General features: G+C 46.3%; 2 protein-coding genes across 4 annotated transcripts in view; one reads left to right on the plus strand and one right to left on the minus strand.

Annotated features, from left to right (window-relative positions):
- Positions 1-22057, minus strand: part of KATNIP (katanin interacting protein) — a 203647-nt gene extending 181590 nt beyond the window's left edge. For 2 of the 3 annotated variants that reach the window (XM_024744312.1, XM_024744311.1), the window contains exons 1-2: positions 21994-22057; positions 1142-1197 (exon numbers count right to left, since the gene is read on the minus strand). In XM_024744312.1, the coding sequence (XP_024600080.1) occupies positions 1142-1197; positions 21994-22000 (63 nt within the window). In that variant the 5' untranslated portion in view covers positions 22001-22057. The remainder of the gene's footprint in view (positions 1-1141; positions 1198-21993) is intronic. The other variant, XM_024744314.1, reaches the window with a different exon arrangement.
- A 224-nt stretch (positions 22058-22281) lies between these two features.
- Positions 22282-22917, plus strand: part of GTF3C1 (general transcription factor IIIC subunit 1) — a 73030-nt gene continuing 72394 nt past the window's right edge. The window contains exon 1 of the mRNA XM_024744695.1: positions 22282-22502. Within this exon, the coding sequence (XP_024600463.1) occupies positions 22282-22502 (221 nt within the window). The remainder of the gene's footprint in view (positions 22503-22917) is intronic.

Genomic DNA, 22917 nt, shown 5'->3' on the forward strand with positions numbered 1-22917 from the left:
GCATGGGCTTCAGTAGTTATGGCTCGCGGGCTCTAGAGTGCAGGCTCAGTAGTTGTGGCGCAGAGACTTAGTTGCTCCACAGCATGTGGGATCTTCACGGACCAGGGCTTGAACCTATGTCCCCTGCATTGGCAGGCGGATTCTTAACCACTGTGCAACCAGGGAAGTCCCATCTCTCTGCCTTTGACCATGCTATTTACTTGGCCTGGAAAACGACTCACCCTCAAGAGTTGGTCTTTACATCCGCTTTTCTGCAAAGCCTTTCTTGATACTACTGGCAGAGGTAGGTGACCCTTTTTCCGTATTGAAATCCCACTCTTTGTCCTTCTCTCCCTGTACTGGCACTCTCACACTGTATTGTAATGATCTCATTGCACATCCCTTCCAACTACGCCGTGCACACCCTGAGTCAAGGACTGTCTCTCATCCCTCCCTTAGTCCTGGCCCTGGTGCCCAGCACAGCGCAGGTGGGCTCAGTGTGGTAAATTTCAAAAATTTCAAGAATGTGGTATATTTCAATATTTTGTAGCTCTTCCCATTAAGAGGTGAGGCCTATTCCTCCACCCCTTGAACCTGCATTGACCTTGTGATTTGCTTTAAAGAACAGAAAGTGGCAGAAGTGACACCATGCCAGTGCTGAGCCTAGAGCTCAGGAGATCCTGCCTCTTCCAATCTCATGCTCTTGAACCCCTGAGCCCCCATGTGAACAAACCTGGCTGGCTTGCTGGAGGATGGGAGAACATCGGAGGAGAACTAAAGCACCCTAACTGATGTTCAGGCAGCCCCAGGGCAACACCTCTGTTAACTGCAGATGCATAAGTGAGCCCAGCTGAGGTCAGCAGAGCCTGGCCCATCAGCAGAACTGCCTGGGGAAGCTGAGCTCAGATGACTGACCCTCAGAATCATGAACTAAATCTGTGGTTGTTTTGAGTCACTAAAATCTGGGTGACTTGTTACACAGCCAAAGCTAACTGATACATTCGGTAAGAGATTATTACTATAAGTGACACTGGGTTGATAACTCCAGTTGAGAATGAGAGAAAAGAACAGGAGATCCAGGGATACTTAATCACCAGCCCACTCCCTCAGGTCTCTTTAAATAGAGTTGCCTCCCACCTGCCCTCCCCAGTGACTCATTTACCTCCTTTTTCTCCCGGGACCGGCTTCTCTCAGCCTTCTGCAGAGTCTGACCTGTAGCTGTTCAAAAGCAGAAACAGAGATTAAGGCTGTTTTAAAACAGCTAGTTTATCACCACAAAAGCTTTTTATTTGCAAACCTAATAGATGGGACCAATCGCAATCAAGTGATTTTAAGAAAATGTAGCCTATTATGATAATGGGAAAATGGCATACTCTTGAAATAGACCAACGGCAATGAAATGGTATTTCACACACTCATATTATTTGACTGTAATGAACAAAGCCTCCACTCTTTAATCTGGAACATTATCTGCACTCTGCAAGGGCTGACAGACTAGTTTTTCCCAGTCGAATTACATTTTTATTAAATTGGAGTTATATAAAATGCCTTCCACTGTGCACATACACATAACCTTTGAAGAGTGTGTGCCAACCCACTGCACCAAACCCCCAAACTCGCCACATAGGTTCTGGTGCAGATGTGAACTAGCAGTAATCACCTGCATTTCACATGATGGGGCAATTTCAGAGAGAACTGTTGCTTTTCTCAGAAAACTAGAAAACTAACATTGAAGTTATGCATACATTTCACAGATGGACATCAGAATGTTTAAATATGCTGTTCCAAGTGCAGTTTTTACAACTTCGATGGAAGTGTCCATTATAAAAGGAATCCTTGATGGGAAATTAATGGATCGCCTTGGTTTTAAAACATAAGATGCGAGCCTCGCTGCACGTTGCCAGTGTGTCTCCCAAATTGTCCAGCTTCACTCTCAGGTGGCTATTTTCTAGAGTGCCACAACCATATGTCCCATTAGCCAGGAGCACTCTGAAGGCAGCAACAAAAAGGCTTAGTGATGACTTATTGAGAGGCGAGAGATGGGGACCGAGTCTGAGAGGAAAGATGCTTGTCTTTGGATGAGGTCACTTGCAGAGGGGCTCACAGATAGTGATAAAGCTCAGGTCAAGGGATGATGCTCTTTCCAAAAATGTGAGAATAAGGGAAAGAGCAAAGGTCCAAAGATGAACTTCTGGCACTGGCCAAACTTGGGGCCAATACATAAGAGGATGTAGAGAAGAGGCTGCTATTTATAGGAGACCCCGGGATGTACAGTATCATGGTATGGTAGACATCTTTGGGGGTATCTGCTCAGCTCATAATGACACCCTAGACTGCTCCCTTCTCTCTTTTCTTCCTCCCCATCACCACAGTGGGGTCCTGTGGCAGCCATGACTGTACATGACGCCATACCCTGAACTTCATATGCTGCACTGGGTATGGGCACTTGACCCAGTTGCAGCCAATCAGAATCCCAGCCCCTAACACTGAAATTGATTCTGAGAGAGAGAATAGAGGGCCGGAGCAGGGCTACCTCCATGTGTGAGCAGCCACCAGCCACTGGCCTTGGGGACAGACTAACACAGAATGCCAAGACAGAATGAACAGATCTGAAACCAACTTCATGCTTGCCTTTGTGTTCCACAGACACCCACTTAGATTAGGTTCTCTCTGTGTGTGTGTCTGTTGCCTCTTTTTTTGCCTTAAGACAAAGAAGCTAGGGTTTAAAGATGAAAAAGAACCCAGGAAAAGATACCACTGTGATGGGGGATGTCGATAGTGGGGGAGGTTTTACATACGTGGACAGGGGGTATATGAGAACTCTCTGTACTTTCCACTCAATTTCGCTATGAACCTAAATCTGCTCCATAAAATAAAGTTGATTAACAACAACAAAAAAAAAGCCCGGGATTTAGGGATCAGGTGATCCGGGTTGTTGTCAATCTTATCGTGACCTCCTGATCCCTGATGCTCTAGGGCAGGAGCTTGGGTGGACAGCTCCCCCAAACCCTCATCCACACCTGCTCTGGCTGTCAGTCAAGGCCTCAGGGTAGGCCCTAAGGTCGACCAGAGAGGATGACATACCAGGTAGTAGGCCACGCAATGCAGGGCCAGGACCTGGGAGGTGGGTCTGGAGCTGGAAGGGCGCAGAGCAGGCTGGAGGGCAGGAATGCTGTGCTGGCAGGCCAGGGTGCTCTAGTGGCAGAAGCAGTGTTGAGGCAAGTAAGACGTCAGCAGAGGCAAGTAAGACGTCAGCAGAGCCAAGAAAAGCCCAGAGCAAGGGTAGGGAGCGGGAGGGAAACAGTGCTAGTTCGGGGGTGAACACGGCAGACCCCAGGGTCCGGCTGAGGCCCTTCCTGTTCTGGTCAGACTCATGCCTGGGGATCCAGTCCAGTGGATCGCTGACCAGTTATGAGATCTTAGATAACTCACGAGATCCAACAGGTTCTCTATGGGCCATATTTTGTTCCTATTTTTTTAAAATGAGGATTAGACTGAATCATCTCTGGGTTTGCTTTCCATCTCTAAAGTTCTTTTATACTAATAAAGAACAGTAAAAAAAAAAAAAAAGATTCAGGTGAGCCATAAAAAGAAAATATTAATATAAAGAACAGAGAGCTTAACCACTGAAATTTGCAAGCAAATCTCTCTACTGGAGTTAATTAGAAGCTCCTTTATTCATTAAATTGGAAAATAATTTGCTTATTTTCCAATGAAGATAATTCACTCTAATTATGCACATTTGTTATCGAATGCCTCTGTCCTCGCCCCACTGAGCCCCTCTCTCCTCCAGGTAGCTCGACATGGAGACGACTCCTTCTCCCCAAGGACAGAAGGGACCAGGTTACACTGTGCCTGTCTACTGCACTTAGCTTCTCTGAGTAGCTAGCTTCCTACCTAGATCTCATTTTATCCTCACAGCGACTTAGGGAGGGGTAAGAAGGTGACATTAATATCAATATATGCTGCTTGCAAAATTAAGGGGGTGTTCCTCTGCATTTTGCAAGGTGACCTGCCAGCTTCAGCCAGGAAACAATGAATAAGGCCACATGTAAATACCACGTGTACACCTCACTTTAGAAAACAGATGTGTGCCTGGGGAAAAGAAAAAGGGACTGCATGGAATTGTCGTAAATATAATACCGGTCTCCCACTTAGGATTTCAGAGAGATTTTATCTGCACTTAGAATTAATTTTCAGTGGTCAGAAGATTCTGACACTTTCGTTTTACTTTGCTCTGGATGCAGATAATAATATTCATCACTACCATTTAGAGGGAAGTTGTGTCTTCCTTGGATGTTAGCTTCTGAAGTCCTCAGGCACGGGAAAATCAGTGTCAAAATTCCCCTTGGGAAAAAAAAAAAAATTCCCCTTGAAAAAGAGCCTTAAACCTCCTGTAAAGTACAGCCTCCAGGACACAGATTTTATATCCACTGCTGTTGACTAATGTGCACGTGTAATATCTGGTGCATTTGGAAATGCATGGTACGTGGTAAAATACACATGCAAAATATAATTTTACAGTATTTCTAATTAAGCTATTGATATTGTAATTATTCCCTCTGTTTTTCATCTTGGGGTAGGAGGAGAGGGCGGGGGCGGGGATGGTGGCAAGAACCAGGCACTGAGCTCCTGAAGCTTAAACCCTTAGTTGATATAGCTCCACTGTACCAGACACCTGCTATGGTCCAGGTTCTATGCACAGGCTTCATCTCCTGCATCCTCACAGACACTCCTTTAGATCAGGGGTCAATAAACTTTTTCTGTAAAGGCCCAGAGAGTAAATACTTTTTTAGTTTATAGACCATAAAGTCATGAGGTTATAAGGTCTCTGGTGCAACTACTCAACTCTGCCACTGGAGCGTGAAAACAGCCATAGACAATATGTAAACAAATGGGTGCGGCTGTGTTCCAATAAAACTTTATTCACAAAAACAGGCAGCATGGGCTTCCCTGGTGGCGTGGTGGTTGAGAGTCCGCCTGTCGATGCCGGGGACACAAGTTCGTGTCCCGGTCCGGGAGGATCCCGCATCCCGCAGAGCGGCTGGGCTTGTGAGCCGTGGCCGCTGGTTCTGCGCGTCCGGGGCCTGTGCTCCGCGGCGGGAGGGGCCGCAACAGTGAGGGGCCCGCGTACCGCAAAAAAAAAAAAAAAAAAAAAAAAAAAACAGGCAGCAAGCCAGATATGGTGCCCAGGCTGTAGTTTGCTGACTCTTGTTTCAGGTGGACAGAGCTATTCCCATTAGAACAAGCCAATGAAGAAATGAGAAACAAACTGAGGGTGAGTGATTGAGCTGCTTACTCAAGGCCAGAGAAGGGTAGCTTGTAGGTGGTCAGGCTCAGTGTGCTCCCAATGGCCATCATCACCAGCACCAGCACCAGCGCCAGCATCACTATCATCATCATCATTACCACATGAGCTCACCTTAGTCAGGGTTTCTTATGTGCCAGGCACTGAGCTCCAAGCTAAGTACATGAACCAACCCATGTACTCTTTTCTTTTTTTTAATTAATTAATTATTTCATTTTTTGGCTGCGTTGGGTCTTCGTTGCTGCACACGGGCTTTCTCTAGTTACGGCGAGAGGGGGCTACTCTTCGTTGCAGTGCACGGGCTTCTCATTGTCATGGCTTCTCTTATTGCCGAGCATGGGCTCTAGGCACGCAGGCTTCGGAAGTTGTGGCACGTGGGCTCAGTAGTTGTGGCTTGCAGGCTCCTGAGCACAGGCTCGGTATTTGTGGCGCACGGGCTTAGCTGCTCCGCGGCATGTGGGATCTTCCCGGGCCAGGGCTCGAACCCGTGTCCCTTGCACTGGCAGGCAGATTCTTAACCACTGCGCCACCAGGGAAGCCCCTCATGTACTCTTTATAGCTACTTTATGAAATAGGTACTATTATTATCCCACTTGTCCAAGGTGGGCACGGAGACCCAAAGAGGTTAGGAAACTTGCCTAATATCACACAGCTAGTGAGTATAGGAGCCTGGATTTGAATCGGGGTAGTTTCGCTCCAGAGCCTGCACTCCTAACCACTAGAATACACTGCCCCTCGGTCAGGTTAAAGACAAGTCTGAGAAGGCCAGCATGTACTAGAGAGGGAGTCTGACTTAAGGATTTCTTTCTGTGATGCAGCTTTTTAATGTACTTTGGACTCCTAGAGTAATTAATAAGGGGATTAGAACAAAATGATTCCCCAAGGGTCAAGGAAAATGGAGTTCTCCATTAGCCAGAAAACTGCCATTAAGTGCCAAATGTGGAAAGGCAGGTTGGCATTAGACACTCACGCCCATCCACTCAGGTACAATGCTCAGCCTTGGCAAGCAGGGTTGGGCTTTGGAGAATAAAGGTAACTCAACGGAAATCCAAGACCATGCAGGGACCTCCCCATCGAAAAGGAGTTTTAAATGAAGAACTTGTTTCTCCCAACTGGGGTGATGGTGCTTCTACTAGGTTACTAAAACGAGCTTATTTCTTCTGCAGTCCAAATATAAGGGCTCACCCTGTTCTCATTTTATATATCTATGTAATTTAGTTCAAATGGCAAATATCCCAGAGATGCCACTTAAGCTTACCCATTGGATTGGCAAAATTCCAGAGGTTTGACAATGTACTGTTGGCAAGATCTGGGAAGCAGGCATTTTCAAGCACTGCTGGGAGAAATATAAAATGATACAGGCTCTGTGGAGGGGATCTCGGCAATATCTTCAAAAAGGCTTTTGGCAGTATCCCTTTAAGCTAGCAATATCACTTATAGGAACCTACCGGGAAGAAATAGCTCCACAAATAGGAAACAAATGCATGCACAAGGTATTCACTGCATCATAATTTGCAATGGAAAATATTAGAAGTGACCTATAAGTCTATCACAGTGGGGACTGGCTGGATCCACACAACGGAAATGGAATACTGAGTGAAAGAATGGCAAGCTGGTAATATGACCATATGTTAAATGAACTCAAGGGGGAGATAGTTGACGTAGTATGCAATTTTTTCTCTACGAAAGAGGGAAAATAAGAATATATGCTCCTGGGACTTCCCTGGTGGCGCAGTGGTTAAGAATCCGCCTGCCAGTGCAGGGGTCATGGGTTCGATCCCTGGTCCAGGAAGACCCCACATGCCGCAGAGCAACTAAGCCCATGCGCCACAACTACTGAGCCTGCGCTCTAGAGCCTGTGAGCCACAACTACTGAGCCCATGCACCTAGAGCCCGTGCTCTGCAACAAGAGAAGCCACTGCAATGAGAAGCCCGCGCACCGCAACGAAGAGTAGCCCCCACCTGCTGCAACTAGAGAAAGCCCGCGTGCAGCAACAAAGACCAGATGCAATCAAAAATAAATAAATAGGGCTTCCCTGGTGGCACAGTGGTTGAGAGTCTGCCTGCCAATGCAGGGGACACGGGTTCGAGCCCTGGTCTGGGAGGATCCCACATGCCGCGGAGCAACTAGGCCCGTGAGCCACAACTACTGAGCCCAGGCACCTAGAGCCCGTGCTCTGCAACAAGAGAAGCCACTGCAATGAGAAGCCCGCGCACCGCAACGAAGAGTAGCCCCCACCTGCTGCAACTAGAGAAAGCCCTCACACAGAAAAGAAGACCCAACACAGCCAAAAAATAAATAAATTTATAAAAATAAATAAATAAATAAAATAAATTTTTTTAAAAACAAAAAACACCTATAAAAACAGATTTCTCTAAAAAAAATGGTACAAATGAACTTATATATAAAGAAAAGAATATATGCTCGTATTGGTTCTGTTTGTACAAAGAACCACCTGGAAGGCACATGCCCAAGAGCGACTTCTCAATGTAAACTTTTTATATTGTTTTTATTTTTGAATGATTTAGTTGGAACTTCTTCCTACTCAAGAAACTAAAATAAACTTAAAACATTAAATGTGGGGCTTCCCTGGTGGCGCAGTGGTTGAGAGTCCGCCTGCTGATGCAGGGGACATGGGTTCGTGCCCCGGTCCGGGAAGATCCCACGTGCCGCGCAGAGCGGCTGGGACCCTGAGCCGTGGCCGCTGGGCCTGCACGTCCGGAGCCTATGCCCTGCAACGGGAGAGGCTGCGGCAGTGAGAGGCCTGTGTACCGCAAAAAAAAAAAAAATAAAAACATTAAATGTCCAAAAGGGCTAGTTCAGATTTTTTAAAAATATAGTGAGAAACGCTGTGGACACTCCCACCTAAGGTCCAAGGGTGTGGTCTGCCGGAGGGAGACAAGAGTAGCCGCCATGGACCTCGGGACCCCGAAGCATGCTCGAAAGGACAGTATTTTCGGAGGACAAGCTGCCTTCTTTTAAGAGATCAGTCTGTAATGTGTGAGAGTTAAGAATGAAATGATGACAAAATATGGTTCCTGGACATTGAAACAACAGTTTCTGAGCTAAGCCAGTAGGCTGGTGGTGACCTGCTTGTTTACTTGAGGGCTAAGTTTTTTTTATGAAACGTCTAGACAAGATGAGAAAGGAAAAAGAAAAAAAGGAAAGGAAGATTGAGACCTGTCCAGATGGCTTGTCTGGAACTCGTGGTTTCCTAGTGTTTACCGGGCATGGTCAGGTTCCTCGCCAGGTGATAGTTCTTGGGATTCCCTCACTAGCATATGCAACAACAAAGCCACAAGGCTCAGAGGAGCAGAGTAACTTGCCCAAGGTCACAGAGCAATGAAGAGAAAGAACTGGGGTTAAGAAGCCATCAGCTAGCTGCTAATCCCGTGTTCACTACATCCTGTGGCCCACCTGCCTGCACACCTTCTTCACCTCCAGGAATGCCAGAGCTCCAGCCCCACTGGCCTTTCTACGCCACCCCACACCCACCTTCAGCCCCATCCCAGCCTCCTGAACCTACAGCCTCTGCGGAGACACGTGTGGCAGGGTGGGGACAGGGCAGTCTGGCAAGCACCTGCCCAGCCTAAAGAGGAAGCACTATTCGTCTCCAGCTGCAGGTTTCCAGGCAGGAACGTGGGCTCAGTTTTGTTGGGTGAGATTTTTCCAGAGAAGTCCAGTTGTATGAGAAAGCTTCTAATCTTTAAATGTTGACAAGTAATTAAAAATTTTTTTAGAGCTCTGGACAGGCCCAACAAAAGAGGCCTCTAGTTTCCAACCTAGTAGACAACTAGGCAGAAGATGGGAAAATCTCCCACTCCTCCCGTTATTTCCTTAACTCAATGCCATGGACCCTTTTTGGGGAGGGGGAAGCAAGATCTCGTTAAGGAAATATCATCATTAGAACAGAATCTATTAGACAAAGAGCATGACTGTTTGGGAGCCAAGTAAACAAACACTGGCTCTGAGACACATTTTTCTCTTCAAATACTTCACGTGCGCCTCCAGGCTGGTTCTGGGCCTTTAAGTTACATCCTGTCTTCTGAAAGCCTGAAACAATATCCCTGTCACTCTTCCTTTGCATTTTCTGTATAACTCAAATTCCCAGGGCCCAGTTTACTGCCAAATTACCTGAGATAAACAAGTCATGCTAAGACTCTCTTTTCCTTTCCAAACCTAAACAGCAGCTGGCAGCTAGAAATGGTTATTTATAACCTGCACACCGTTCGGCGCATTTGCTTGGTTTAGAAATGCTTAGCCGTGCATTCTTCAGCCAGCTTCATAATCAGATGAGAGCCTGGGGACGATGCTGTGCGGTGGCTGAGAGGCTAGGCTCTGGGTCAGCCTGTCTCACTCAGCCACTAATTACCTGTTTGGGAATCCTAAGAGTTCCAATTCCATTTTTAGGGTTAAGATAGTACACGTCAAACACTTAGAACACTGCCCTGCACATAGTAGGTACTCAGCAGTTAGCAGTTTCCTTCCGCAGAAACAGCTGTTTGTGGATCTGAGGGAGTTCCACTGAACTCTGCTGCCCAAACATATCCTGAATCTGCTCCTTCCTCTCAGTCACCCCTTTGTGTGCCCTGTCATCTTTCCAATAGCCACCTGATAGGTCTCCACCCTCCACTATTGCTGGCTTTTCCCACTGCAGCCATCGAAAAATAAGGCCAGTAAGTCCAAGTGATGACACCTGCCTGCCTGACCATCCTCTGGTGTATTTCACTTTGTACATTTCCCTTTTCCCTCCCTCACATTCACACCTCTGCAGCCCCCAGTCTTTCTTCTGCACCTTGGACTCAGGATCCATTCCTGCCTCCCGGCCTTTGTCCTCATCCCCCTAGGTCTTCTCATGCTGGCTCCTTCTCATCAATCAGATCTCAGCTTAAAGGGACCCACTTGCTCAGAGTGGGCTAGCCCCCAATCCTCCCTACTTCAATCTTCTGTATAGCACTTATCTGATCTTTATTTGCTGATGTAGTCTGCCTGCCTCACTAGATATCAGCTTTGTGGGATCAGAGGCTGCTTGTCTGGCTTTTTTATCACTGAATTTCCACACCTGGAACGGTGCCTGAAATGGAGTAGGCGTCGGTAGACATTTCTGAAATCGATGAATGAGTGAATGACCAAATTTCTGGATGGACAATGCTGGAAGGGCAGGAGGCATGATTATGAACTGCTGTAAAGACTTCATCTTCTCTTGCAATGTGCTTTCCTGACCCTTTCCCCCTGCTCTTTCTGGGATGGTGAAATGAAATATGACAAAGTAAGTTTAATACACCATTGGAGCGCACAGCAACGAAGACCCAACATAGCCAAAAAGAAATTAAGTTTAAAAAAAATACACCATTGGAGATAATTGGAAAATATTGATTTTTTTCATTTGAAAGAGTGAAGATTAGTAAATGCCACACATCTGTAATCTAATCAGTGGTCTACGTGATGACACGCTTCCCAGGCTAAAATGGACTTTGATCTACCTCTGTATCCATCATACAAGCTCCCAAACGCACTCCCACTCCAAACCCCACCCAGCCCTCTCCTCCCATATCCCAGCTCCCCATAGAACACAAGTGAGGACACTGACCGCATTTGTGGAAATATGTGTATGTGTGTGTATATCCAAATTCAAGTATCTTTTGAGTATTTTCATCCCCCTCCAAAAAATGATCAGCCAAACAATCTTGGAAAACATGAGACTGGTTCATGAGATCCCCGGAATCCTAAGGAAAAAGATGCATTTGTTCCTCTGATAGTTAATTGTTACTGAGAGCCTATTAAGTGCTGGGCACCATTCTAAGGGCTTTAGATAGGATGAATTCACTTGGTTCTCAGAGCAGCCCTATGGGAAGGTCCTACCGTTACCGAGTCCAAGCTTGCTCTGCTCGCCGCACAACAGGCCAATAAGTTGGAGATGAGGTGTTGAGGCAAGGGGTATGACTTTATAAGGAAAGCCAGCAGACCAAGAAAATGACAGACTAATGTCTCAAAATAACCATCTTATGGGGTCTGGATGCCAGTTTCTTTTATAGAATCAGAGAGGGAAGTAAAGTAAAAAGGCATAATAGAGAGGGAGAGGTGGTGAGGAAGTAAAGTAAAAAGGGCCATCAGTCTTGCAAAACACCTCCTGGAATGGCCAGCTTTGGTGAGGGGACGTGTTAATTTCAGCCATTCACAGGTAGGCAGGGTCAGATTGTCTCCCAGTGAGCTGAACAAAGGCACTTTAGTCCAACTTTCAGGCAGAGGGGCAGAGTTCCCTGAGTCAGGCCATTGTGTATGATTATAACAAAAGCAATGAAAAGCAGAGGTTAAAGTCAAAGAAACATAAACATGGAGTCCGATTTAGCTCTTCCCAGTTACACTCTATTAATCTCCGTTTTACAATTTAAGAGTCTAGGTACTGAGATGAAGTAACTAACGCCCCTCCCCCAGCCGGGATCACGTGGCTGAGAAGAGGAGAAGCCCTTTTTTTTTTTTTTCTTTTGCGGTACGCGGGCCTCTCACTGCTGTGGCCTCTCCTGTTGCGGAGCACAGGCTCCGGACGCGCAGGCGCAGCGGCCATGGCTCACGGGCCCAGCCGCTCCGCGGCATGTGGGATCTTCCCGAACCGGGGCATGAACCCGCATCGGCAGGCGGACTCTCAACCACTGCGCCACCAGGGAAGCCCCTCGAAGCCCTTTTGACTAACTCCATGAGCTCGGCTCCTTCCACTCCTTTCCAGGATGAGGAAGGCTCAGGTGAGCATCAACATGAAGAGAGGGAGAGGAGAGTCTAAATTCTTGGCCCTGGTTTTCATAGTTCCACTCTGCAGGCTTAAAATGAAATCTCCATCCCAGTGGAGGCAGTAGGCAGAACTTCTGCTGCGCAGGCTCATTACGAGAAAGGCTTTGTGGTATGGGTAGGGGTGCCGGACTGAAAGCGATCTGAGCCTTGTTCACCTGCTCTTGGGCTGCCCATCGGAGGCCCCGTGCCTCGGCCTCCACATCTGATAAGTAACAGTGATCAGACTACATCCAAAGTCACTCGCTGGCTGAACCCAGCCCATATACATTTGTCTGGTCTCCAAACTGTTAAGAAAGATTTTTTTTTTTTCCCCAGCCAACATTTAAAGCTTGGGAGATGATGAGATGATGTCACATTTAAAAATCCTGAGTTCTGGATTCTTTTGAAAAACTGAAAAATCTGTCAACACAGGACCTGCGTTCCTGTCTGGCAGCCATTGTCAGGAGCTGAGGGCAATGCCCACCAGATGGCATGGTGCCCTCCCATCCCTCCCCGTTCCCCAGTTGCCTCCCTATCACAGAGGTCAAGTCCAAGTTGCCGTTATCGGCAGGTCCGAGGTTTTTCCCTACAGTAAAGATGCAAGTGAAGGTTCATGTGTCCACGTCTCCAGCAAGAGCGAATCAACATCATTATCAAAAGTACTTAACACGTGTCCTTCTCATGTGCCAACCCCTGATCTAAGGGCTTGGCAGCTACTAATGTATTTAATTCTCACAACAACCCTAGGAGGTGAATACATTTATTATCTCTATTGTATAGATGACAGAGAGATGGAGGAAGACGCGTACTTCAAGAAATTAGTAGAGGGACTTCCCTGGTGGCACAGTGGTTAAGAATCCGCCTGCCAATGCAGGGGGCACGGGTTCGACCCCTGGTCCGGGAAGACCCCACATGCCACGGAGCAACTAAGCCCGTGCACCATCACTACTGAGCCTGCATGCTGCAACTACTGAAGCCCATGTGCCCTAGAGCCTGTGCTCTGCAACAAGAGAAGCCACCACAATGAGAAGCCCGCGCAACGCAATGAAGAGTGGCCCTCGCTCGCCGCAACTAGAGAAAGCCTGCACCAAACAACGAAGATCCAACACAGCCAAAACTAAATTAATTAATTAAAAAAATTAGTATACAACATATTTCTTTAGGAAATTCCCAGATATGCAAAGTGTATTTAGGTGTTGAAAAAGCCCCACGCAAATCAGCATAATGAAATAAACCCTGGCCACTGCCGCCATTATATTACCTGCCCGGTCCCTGCAGGCTTCTAAACTTATGACCTCTCTACAGGATCCTCAGTGTTCTGAGATATATCAGCATTCTCCAAATGGGATCCTGGACTAGATCTGTCAGTCCCTTCCAGCTCTAACCTTCTGTGATTTTATGTCGGTTCATACAATGTATCTAATTAGTTTGGGACCCTCTGGAGTGGAAACACACACACACAATGCATTGCAAGTTCACTTAGAGTTTAGAAAAGTGTTGTAGTCCCTGCAGGGGACCTGTGGTTGGTGACTAGACATCTGTGATATTCCAACTTCCTGCCAGGTGCTGCATTCACCTGTAACTTTCCTATCCCCTAAGGACATAAGTCAGGGGCTGTGTCTGGAGAATCCATCAGCTAAGGGTGGTCAAGGTATAATAGCATCGGACTCCAAAATGAGTCGGGAGGTAGGAGTGACAGTGACTTTACTGGGATAGGGAATGGGGGAGCATAAGAGTGCCAACTGAAAAGCTGAGGAAGAACAAAATAAAACTAGAGGCTCTGGGGTATAGTAAAGGTAGCTAGGCTAGAGTATATTATTAGGACTGCATTGAATTGCTGCAAAGGACAGAGTCTGGAGGAACCATACTTGTCCACCAGAGAAAGAAAAACCAGCTGAGGTCTCTGGAACTTCGCCTGGAGGCTTGTCTACAAGGGCTTTTTCTCTGCTTAATGGAGACCAGCCAGCAATTCACTAAGGAACAAATGGATTCATCTCTTTCCTGGTTACAATGTCAACCCAGCAAACACTCATGGGCATCTCCCTGTGCCAGTCCTTGGGCCAAGTGTTGGGCAGGCAAAGGAACAAGAATGTATCTCTACCCACAGAGGAGAAAGGCGTGGAGCCCAGTACCTGTGATACAGCACCATGCCTGAGAGGCCACAGGATTCCACGGCGTGGGAGGAATTAAGACTGCAGGTGATGTTACTCACAGTAATCTACAGTGTGAAAGTGACATGAAAGAAGGGCACGGTTGGCAGGGAGCACAGCAAAGGCGAGGCAGGGAGGTGGGCAAGGATACGGGGTGCTCAAGAGACGGCCAGCTTTCTGAGGTGGCTTGGCTAGGGGCTGAAATCACAGATGCCTCTAGGGTCAGGCCAGTATTCTCAATGCAAGAAGTAAACACTTAATGACTGGCACCACCAGCCAGAAGACTGACTCAAACTGTTATCACATGCCCAAGGTCAAGGGGGTGGCCACTGGGGCTGTGTGGGAAGGCAGGTCTACACAGCCCCAGGGCTAAAGCTCCCTTTCATCAAGAGACTGAAATGTCCAGGTTTTTATGGGGAATTATTATTTTTAAATGTGGGAAAACACATCTGTGGACCCAGTTCAGCCCAGTATAAAACCTCTGGGCATGAGAGTGGGTGGGTGAGTGTCTAAAGATGAAGAGGGAGACCAACAGAGGGATAGGGGAAAGGAGGGGGACTGCTTCCCCAGGGAAATTCTCCGATTAAAGGTGCTATGTCCACAAGGCAATTGTTAAGGTTACAAGGGTCAGGCTGTTCAAAACCCCATGGGGTGGACTTCCCTGGTGGTCCAGTGGTTTAGACTTTGCCTCCCAATGCAGGGGTGAGGTTCCATCCCTGGTTGGGGAGCTAAGATCCCACATGCCTAGCGGCCAAAAAACCAAAACCTGAAAGAGAAGCAATATTGTAACAAATTCAATAAAGACTTTAAAAATAGTCCCTTTAAAAATAGTCCACATGAAAAAAATCTTAAAAAAAACACAAAAAAACCCATGGGTCACCAGTAGTCAGTCCAGTGGTATTAACGGATGCTTTTTTTTTTTTTTTTGCGGTACGCGGGCCTCTCACTGTTGTGGCCTCTCCCGTTGCGGCGCACAGGCTCCAGACGCACAGGCTCAGCGGCCATGGCTCACGGGCCCAGCTGCTCCGCGGCATGTGGGATCTTCCCGGACCGGGGCACGAACCCGCAACCCCAGCATAAGGCAGGCGGACTCTCAACCACTGCGCCACCAGGGAAGCCCCAACGGATGCTTTCTTATTCCTACATGAAGTGCTCTGTGAACAGCTCCAAGTTCCTCCTTCCAACCAACCATGTTGCTCCTCGTAAGCCCCTCCTACGTGGACAGAGGAGCAGCCACAGGGTCAGATCCAGGAGGGAGCTGAGAAAGTAGTAGAGGACAGTGTCTTAAACCAGCCTAACGGGCAAGCCTCACCCGCAGACTCACTCCCCAGGTGTGAGAACCTGGCCACACACTGGCAGGGACAGGGCTGGGCTGGGTCTTTGATGACACACTAGAGTGTAGACTTTATTCAGCTGAGTCCCGCTTCTGCCACCAACTAGCTGTATGGTGTAAAATGAGCACAATTACAGCATCATATTGAGCTGTCTGAAGGACCAAACTGGGTCTTCTACAGCAGAAGTTGGCAAACTTCTCCTGTGAAGGGCCAGACAGTAAATATTTTTGGCTTTGGGGGCCATCTGTTCCCTGTCACAATGAGTCAGCTCTGCCACTGAAATATGAAAACTGCCATAGAGTGTTGGCGTGCATTTGTACGCAAATAGGTGTGGCTGTGTTCCAATAAAACTTTATTTACAAAAGCCAGCAGTGGACCAGAGTGCTTTGGGTGTGGGGAAGACCTTTACAAATGTTATCTTCCGGGGACCCCCATGTTGGACTATAGTTATCTGTTTATGTCTGGCTTTCTCACTCGACTATGAAGTTCTTCAGTGAAGAGAATATATCCCCCCCCAACTTTTTTTTTTTTTCCAGATTAAAACTAAAAGAACAAGTAAAGCACAGTATGGCACACAATGAAGTACGTAGAGGTTTTCAAAATTGTCCCAGTTAATACTAGAGCAGGACTGTAACTTCAAATGCCTTCAGAGGGGACTTCCCTGGTGGTCCAGTGGCTAAGACTCCATGCTCCCAACACAGAGGGCCTGGGTTCAGTTCCTGGTCAGGGCACTAGATCCTACAGGCCACAACTAAGAGTTCGCACGCCACAACTGAAGATCCCCACATGCAACAACGAAGATCCCGCATGTCGCAACCAAACCCGGCACAGCCAGATAGATAGATAGATAGATAAATAAATATTAAAAAAAAAAAAAAGCCTACTGGGGCCCAGGCAGGTACCAGAGGCAATGAGGGAAGCCAGCCAGGTAGAGGCTGTGATGGATTGGAAAGGGCACCTCCCTTCTAGGGGGCAGTCTCCACTTAGCTCCAGCTGAGGGAACTCTTGCCATGCAGAATTTCAATTCAGTGTTAACTTTATTGCTTTTTATTGAGATTGATAAATTGACTTTACTGATATTTTTTTTTTTTTCTTTTTTTTTGCGGTACGCGGGCCTCTCACTGTTGTGGCCTCTCCCGTTGCGAAGTACAGGCTCCGGACGCGCAGGCTCAACGGCCATGGCTCACGGGCCCAACCGCTCCGCGGCATGTGGGATCTTCCCGCACCGGGGCACGAACCCGTGTCCCCTGCATCGGCAGGCGGACTCTCAACCACTGCGCCACCAGGGAAGCCCGACTTTACTGATATTTTAAAGAAAACACCATAATCAGAGATTTATGAGAAATCTCCCAATTTTTCAATGTTGACAACTAATTCAAAAAATTAAAAACCATTATGGGCCAAATAAATATGCCCATGAGCTGACTCAGCCCAAGACTCTCAGTGTGCAACCTCTGATATGAAGACTTCATTTTTAAATTTGCTACATTTCTAATTTTTAGGGTTAAGAATTTTTAACTTACATGCTTTTGAAAAATCAACTTTAAAGAAAATTTGGAGAAGACTACAGTAAACTCCCATCTACACTTCACCTGGATTCAATCTAATTCATCTTGATATTTCTGGATCCCAGTGCACAGAAGGAGCTGAATGTGGTAACTGAAGGAATGCCCCCAAGAAAAATAAGCAAAACAGAGTGTGCCAAGTTCCTGCCAGCTAAAACGACAGGATGGAATGAATGCTGAGGAACGGCAAGGGAAAAGAAATCAATCAGATAAAAGGATGGAAGCAAAGGAGGAAGAACTGACACAAAGACTACATGGACCACATGTTTATTTTGCCTGCTGAATGCTTTCTGTGTTTTATTTTTTTTTTGCTTGGTTTATTTTGAGTAGGAAGAGAAACAGACAAATCACCAGGAGCCCAGGTAAACACAACACAAGAACAGAAATGATCAGACAAGGTGACTGGACTTTCAGCAAAACCTAACTAATTCAACCGTCACCCATTTTGCAGTTTGGGATTATTTAGACAAGCTAGGCTAAATTTCATCTTGGCATTATTAATTCTTTGAGAAAGTCTGCTAGGCAAATGAACAGTATAAACAGGGGAGACATTGAATACTTGCTCTGGGGGGAACCAAAGCAAACGCCTGGCTTTAAAATCCTTTCTAATTATCTCCATGTGCTGAACTTTTGTCTAATTATTATGTTCTTGGAAAGCTGAGTAGAATTTTTTTTTTCTCGGCCATCTCATATTTTAAAAGCAATGGGGGAAATTCAACTTTGACATAAAGGTGAACATTTACATAGGCAGGAGACTCACACATTGCCAATTTACTTTCATGTAAATAAACGTAGGCAGGAGACTCACACATTGCCAATTTACTTTCATGTAAATAAACCATGTCAAACACTGGGTTTTCTTTTAAACAAAGAGTGAGCTAATTGCAAAGATTATGATTTGTTAGAGAGCTTCACCATATCCCCTCCTTCCTCTTCTGTCAGGGATGCAGAAGAAGTCTGCACATTGGCAGGTAATGACAGCATCAGCTACCACATACGTGTGCTTTTTATACGCCAGACTTGGTGTTAAGTGCATTCATGCATAGTCTCATGGAATTCACAATAATAGATTCACCAACGGATGGGCACACAAAACAAGGTAAGCTTCATCATCATCTCCACTTTATTGACAGGAAAACTGAGTCTCAAAGAGGTCAGAGTACACCCCTGGGATTCAAATCCAGGGCTATTTGGTCTGCAAAACCTATGAATATTACACCACGCTGCATCGCAGAGCCAGATAGAACCTGCCAAGTCAAACCCAATGGGCCAGAAAAAATGTTGTGAAAAGCTATGCTGACTAGGACAGGAGGAATAAACCAAACTACAATCCAGTTTGGGGATACTTAGCAGACATTTAAGCTTTTGTGGGTTTAGGAAGTAAACATCTTTCTAACAAGGCTGGACTTGGCTTATCTATCTAGTTGGCTAGAATCAAAATTCATCACGGTATGCCTCACTTTACCCAATAGATATATGCCTGGAAAATTGTGCAGAGATCAAAGTTTTAAAAATTGCAAAGGAAAAAGGGATCCTTTGAATGCTAAATCTAATCTTAGGGCAAACACTTTCTTAGAACAAATTTTTCCTTTTTGTAACCAATCTGAAAATGGACAAATTCCTCCACTGGGCCATAATGCTCAGGAGCACTGAGATGATAACAGAACTGACTGAACAGACTTCTTGAAAATGGTCTACAGCAATGTTTCTCAAAGTGTGTTCCACAGATCCTGGGAGGAAGAGGGGTTCCCAAGGACAAGTATTATCTTCATCATAATTCGAAGACTGTTTCATTGTGTTGGTATTTGCACTGATGATGCAAAAGCAACAGTAGGTAAAACTGCTGATAGCTTGAGTGGCTACAAGGCAGCGGCACCAAACTGTATCAGTAGTCATTATACTCTTTAGTGCCATGTGCTGACGATAAAACAAACAAAAAAACATTTTCACTTAAGAATGTCCTGATAAAAATTAAATAAAAATTAATTTTATTAAACCTGAACCCATGAGAACACATCTTTTAAATATCCTGTGTGAAAAAATGCAAAGTACACATAAAGCACTTCTGCTACAAGCCAAAGTACAACAGTTGATCCTACAAAACACTTGTGTGTTTAAGTTGCCAGCTGAAGTAGCCACATATTGTATCAAATGTCATGTTTACTTGAATGAACAACTAGTAGACAAACTATAGTTATTCAGACTTGAGTATCTGGCAGACATTTTCTTAAATACAAAAGTGAGCATGTCACTTCAAGGAAACAACTGATGGTATTTGTTGCCAATGATAAAATTCAAGCTTTCAAGTGAAAACAAGTAGGAAACTTGTTTCCAGTACTTTGAGTTTAATAGCTTCCCAGTACTTAAACTCTTTTTTTTTTTAAAAAGGGATACTAAGGAATGTGATTTTTTTGATATTGTGTAATGACATGCCATTTAATGTTGTATTTCCAATGTCAACATTTAGAAGATCTGCATAACTCAGTGAACTTTCCAAATGCCTAATGTTACGGAATCATACATGGGTAAACTATGCAATCAAAGGGTGAGATAGACCAATGGGCTTTAATGTAACAGAGTACAAACAAAAGTTCACCAGTATGGTTTCAGATGCCACATTGTGACTAACCTTTGAGAAATTACCACTTGCTAAGTTTCAGAATACTGTCAAAGAAGAATGTTTACAGCTATCTGAAAAGAATTAAAATACTCCCTGTTCCCAAAAAAAATGTCTGTGTGAGGCCCTATTTTCTTCAAATATATCAGCCAAAATAACAACACAACAGTTTGGTTGCTGGAGCAGAAACGAGTCTAGCTATTTCCTATTAAACCAGATATTAAAGAGATTTAAGAAACTCTAAAACAATATCATGCTTCCTACTAACCTTTCTGGTGGGAAACATAGCCACTTTTCAATAAAAAGTGTTATTTATGTTCAGAAGTAATGCATATATTATTGCTTTTAAATGAGTTGATAAATGTCTCAAGATTTTCTTGGCTTTAATTTCTGATATGGTAAATATCATAGATACAATACACACAAAGCTCTCTTGAGCTAAGAGCATAAAGGCATCCTGAGACCATTAAGATCTGAGTACTGCTGTTCTACAGCAACATTACATTGACCTTTCCACTGGGCAAACTGGTGAATGCCATTTTATACTACCTCAGAAGTACAAAGGGCAAAGATGTCTTTTAAGCACATAACAGATTGTTCAATTAAAATTCTTTTCCACACTGTGTTAAGCAGATATCACAAAGGAACAACATTTCCCAGAAGTTAGGGACAGTGGTATAATGAGAAAAATTATGTGGATTCTGGCCGACTCTTCCCATTTATAAAATGAGATATCAGGGTAGCCTATTTTTAGAATCATAGAATTCTCTGATTCTTATGGGGATCCCTAAATGATGGCCCACAGGCTGCATCTGGCCTTCAGACTGATTGGCCATTGTGGCATTTTGAGAAGCACCCCAGGAAACTAACTGGTTGGAGCTGAGTGAGAAGCTTCCCTTTCAGAAAAGAAATTGACTTTTAATCAGAAAAGAAATTGACTTTTAATCACAGCCCAATCCAGCCCACCAGACCTGCCCCTGCAAATATCTGCATTTGCAACTTCTGGAATGAAGGGCTTCTAAAATCCCTTCCAAATCTCAAACTCCCTAATTCAGCTCCAGAGACAGTGTCCGGGTTCCTTACTCACTCTGCCACTTGACGACTTTGATTTGGGGCAAAAGATACTTCACTTCTCTGAGCCTCAGTGTCCTCATTTGTAAACTGGGATAACACTGACCTCAAAAGACTGTTATGAAGTTTATCGAGCTGCTTGACAACATTTAGAGTTCCGGGCACCGAACAGTATCATTAACATCAAAGCACAGAAAGAGTCTCCCCCGCATTCCCCTTACCAAGTCCCATCTCCCAGTAGCTGAAGACTGCATTCCCATGACGATGCTTACTTCCATACCAACTCCCGTATTCCACAGTTCCACGCCCCAGGACACACAAGAACCCCACCCCCCACCTCTATTTGTCTTTCCCACCCTAAACCCTGACAAACGGAATATTTCCTGCCACGTCAGTAAACAAAGGATGTCACAGTCCTCAGCAATTGCAGCCCTCGAACCGGAGCCGGTGAGCCCTGAGGGAACTCAGGAAGGAAAGAATACCTGCCATCTAGCACCCATCAGACTGCGGCCACTCCCTACATACTGAACCCAAATAGCTGAGGTGCATATCAAAGGAATGATTTCTGAGAGCCCAGCCTCTTGCATCTTCCCATACACAGAAAAGCGCTAAATGCCTTAACTTGGGATATCTGGTTTTCTTTAATTAACAATAATCTTTCGACGTTCAGACTCTTGCATCTTCCCATACACAGAAAAGCGCTAAATTCCTTAACCTGGGATATCTGGTTTTCTTTAATTAACAATAATCTTTTGACGTTCACACTACCTGCCCTTTGTTGCAAAACTCCTATATATCCGGGCTCCCCCAACTTGCCTCCTCTGAGCAGTTCTCTCAGGATTACTTGAGATGCTGCCTAGCGGGGTTGAAGTTATAAAAACTCCCACCAAATGAAACATAACTCTCAACTTTTAGGTTGTGAATAATTTTTCAGTCGACAACCTTTACTCTGATGCCCTGCCCAGTACGGGGTTCCAACACAACCACAAGCAGCATAGTGACCAAATCACTGACCACTCCCCCCAGCCTCCTCTTCCCATCCCGGACCACTAAGGCTCCCTTTCCCTCAGACGGAGACCACCTTGGGTCAGGCAGTGGTGGTCCAGGGGTCTGTGGCCTAGGGCTCTGCCCGGGTCGGGGGGGCCCTCAGGAGGGATGGGAGAGTAACTGCCCGACCTCCCGGGGGGGCCCACGGACACTCACCGTCCATCCCTAGAGGCGGCGGTTCCGGGTGCTCGAACCGGAAGCGGCCTCTACACTGTTTGCAGTTCCCCTGGTTACTGCGGGGTTCCGGACCAATGGCAATGGAGTTTTACGGAATGAACCCTCCCCCAAAGGGAGTGACAGCACGACCATGCTCTGGAACTCCTCCTCCGGTCCCCGGATCCGCCCCGCCTCCCTGGCTGCCAGTCTTTGTGCGCAGGCGCTCTGAACGAGGGCCTTTGGCGGCGTGGTGCGCAGGCGCCCCGGTTGCTGCCAACTGAAGTAGCAATGGACGCACTGGAGTCGTTGTTGGACGAGGTGGCCCTGGAGGGGCTTGATGGCTTGTGTCTTCCCGCGCTTTGGAGCCGTCTGGAGACGCGAGTGCCGCCCTTCCCGCTGCCTCTGGAGCCCTACACGCAGGAGTTTCTGTGGCGGGCCCTTGCCACGCACCCGGGCATCAGCTTCTACGAGGAGCCTCGGGAGAGACCAGATCTCCAGCTCCAAGACCGGTCAGCGGCCTGGCTCTGCGGGCGGGCGGGGGCAGAGACCCGGGTCTGATGGAGCTGCGAGAGGGCCAGGTTCTTACGGGAAGGGAGAAAAAGAAGTGGAGCGGAAGAAAGACCCGGAGTCTGATGGAGGCGCAGAGAAAGGCTGATTTGGGGTCCCTCAGGCCTGGCAGGACCCAGGCGTATGATGGAGTTGGGGGGCGTCACCTGGTGATGTTCCATTATGTTCGTGTGTGTTTGGGGTGCTGGTGAGCAAGACTGGGAGGATATGCTTTGTGTTTCAGAGAGTATTTCCTCCGAAGTGGAGCTTAGGATTGGAGCAGGAAGGCTGTTCAGTTCAAGACTGGAGACAGTTGAGTTCCACAGAACAGCATTCATTCAGTGCTGGATTAGAGAGCCTAAGGCAACTAGAGTCTTC

Source organism: Neophocaena asiaeorientalis, unplaced genomic scaffold (assembly GCF_003031525.2).
Source record: "Neophocaena asiaeorientalis asiaeorientalis breed wild unplaced genomic scaffold, Neophocaena_asiaeorientalis_V1.1 scaffold91, whole genome shotgun sequence".
Taxonomy (NCBI): domain Eukaryota; kingdom Metazoa; phylum Chordata; class Mammalia; order Artiodactyla; family Phocoenidae; genus Neophocaena; species Neophocaena asiaeorientalis.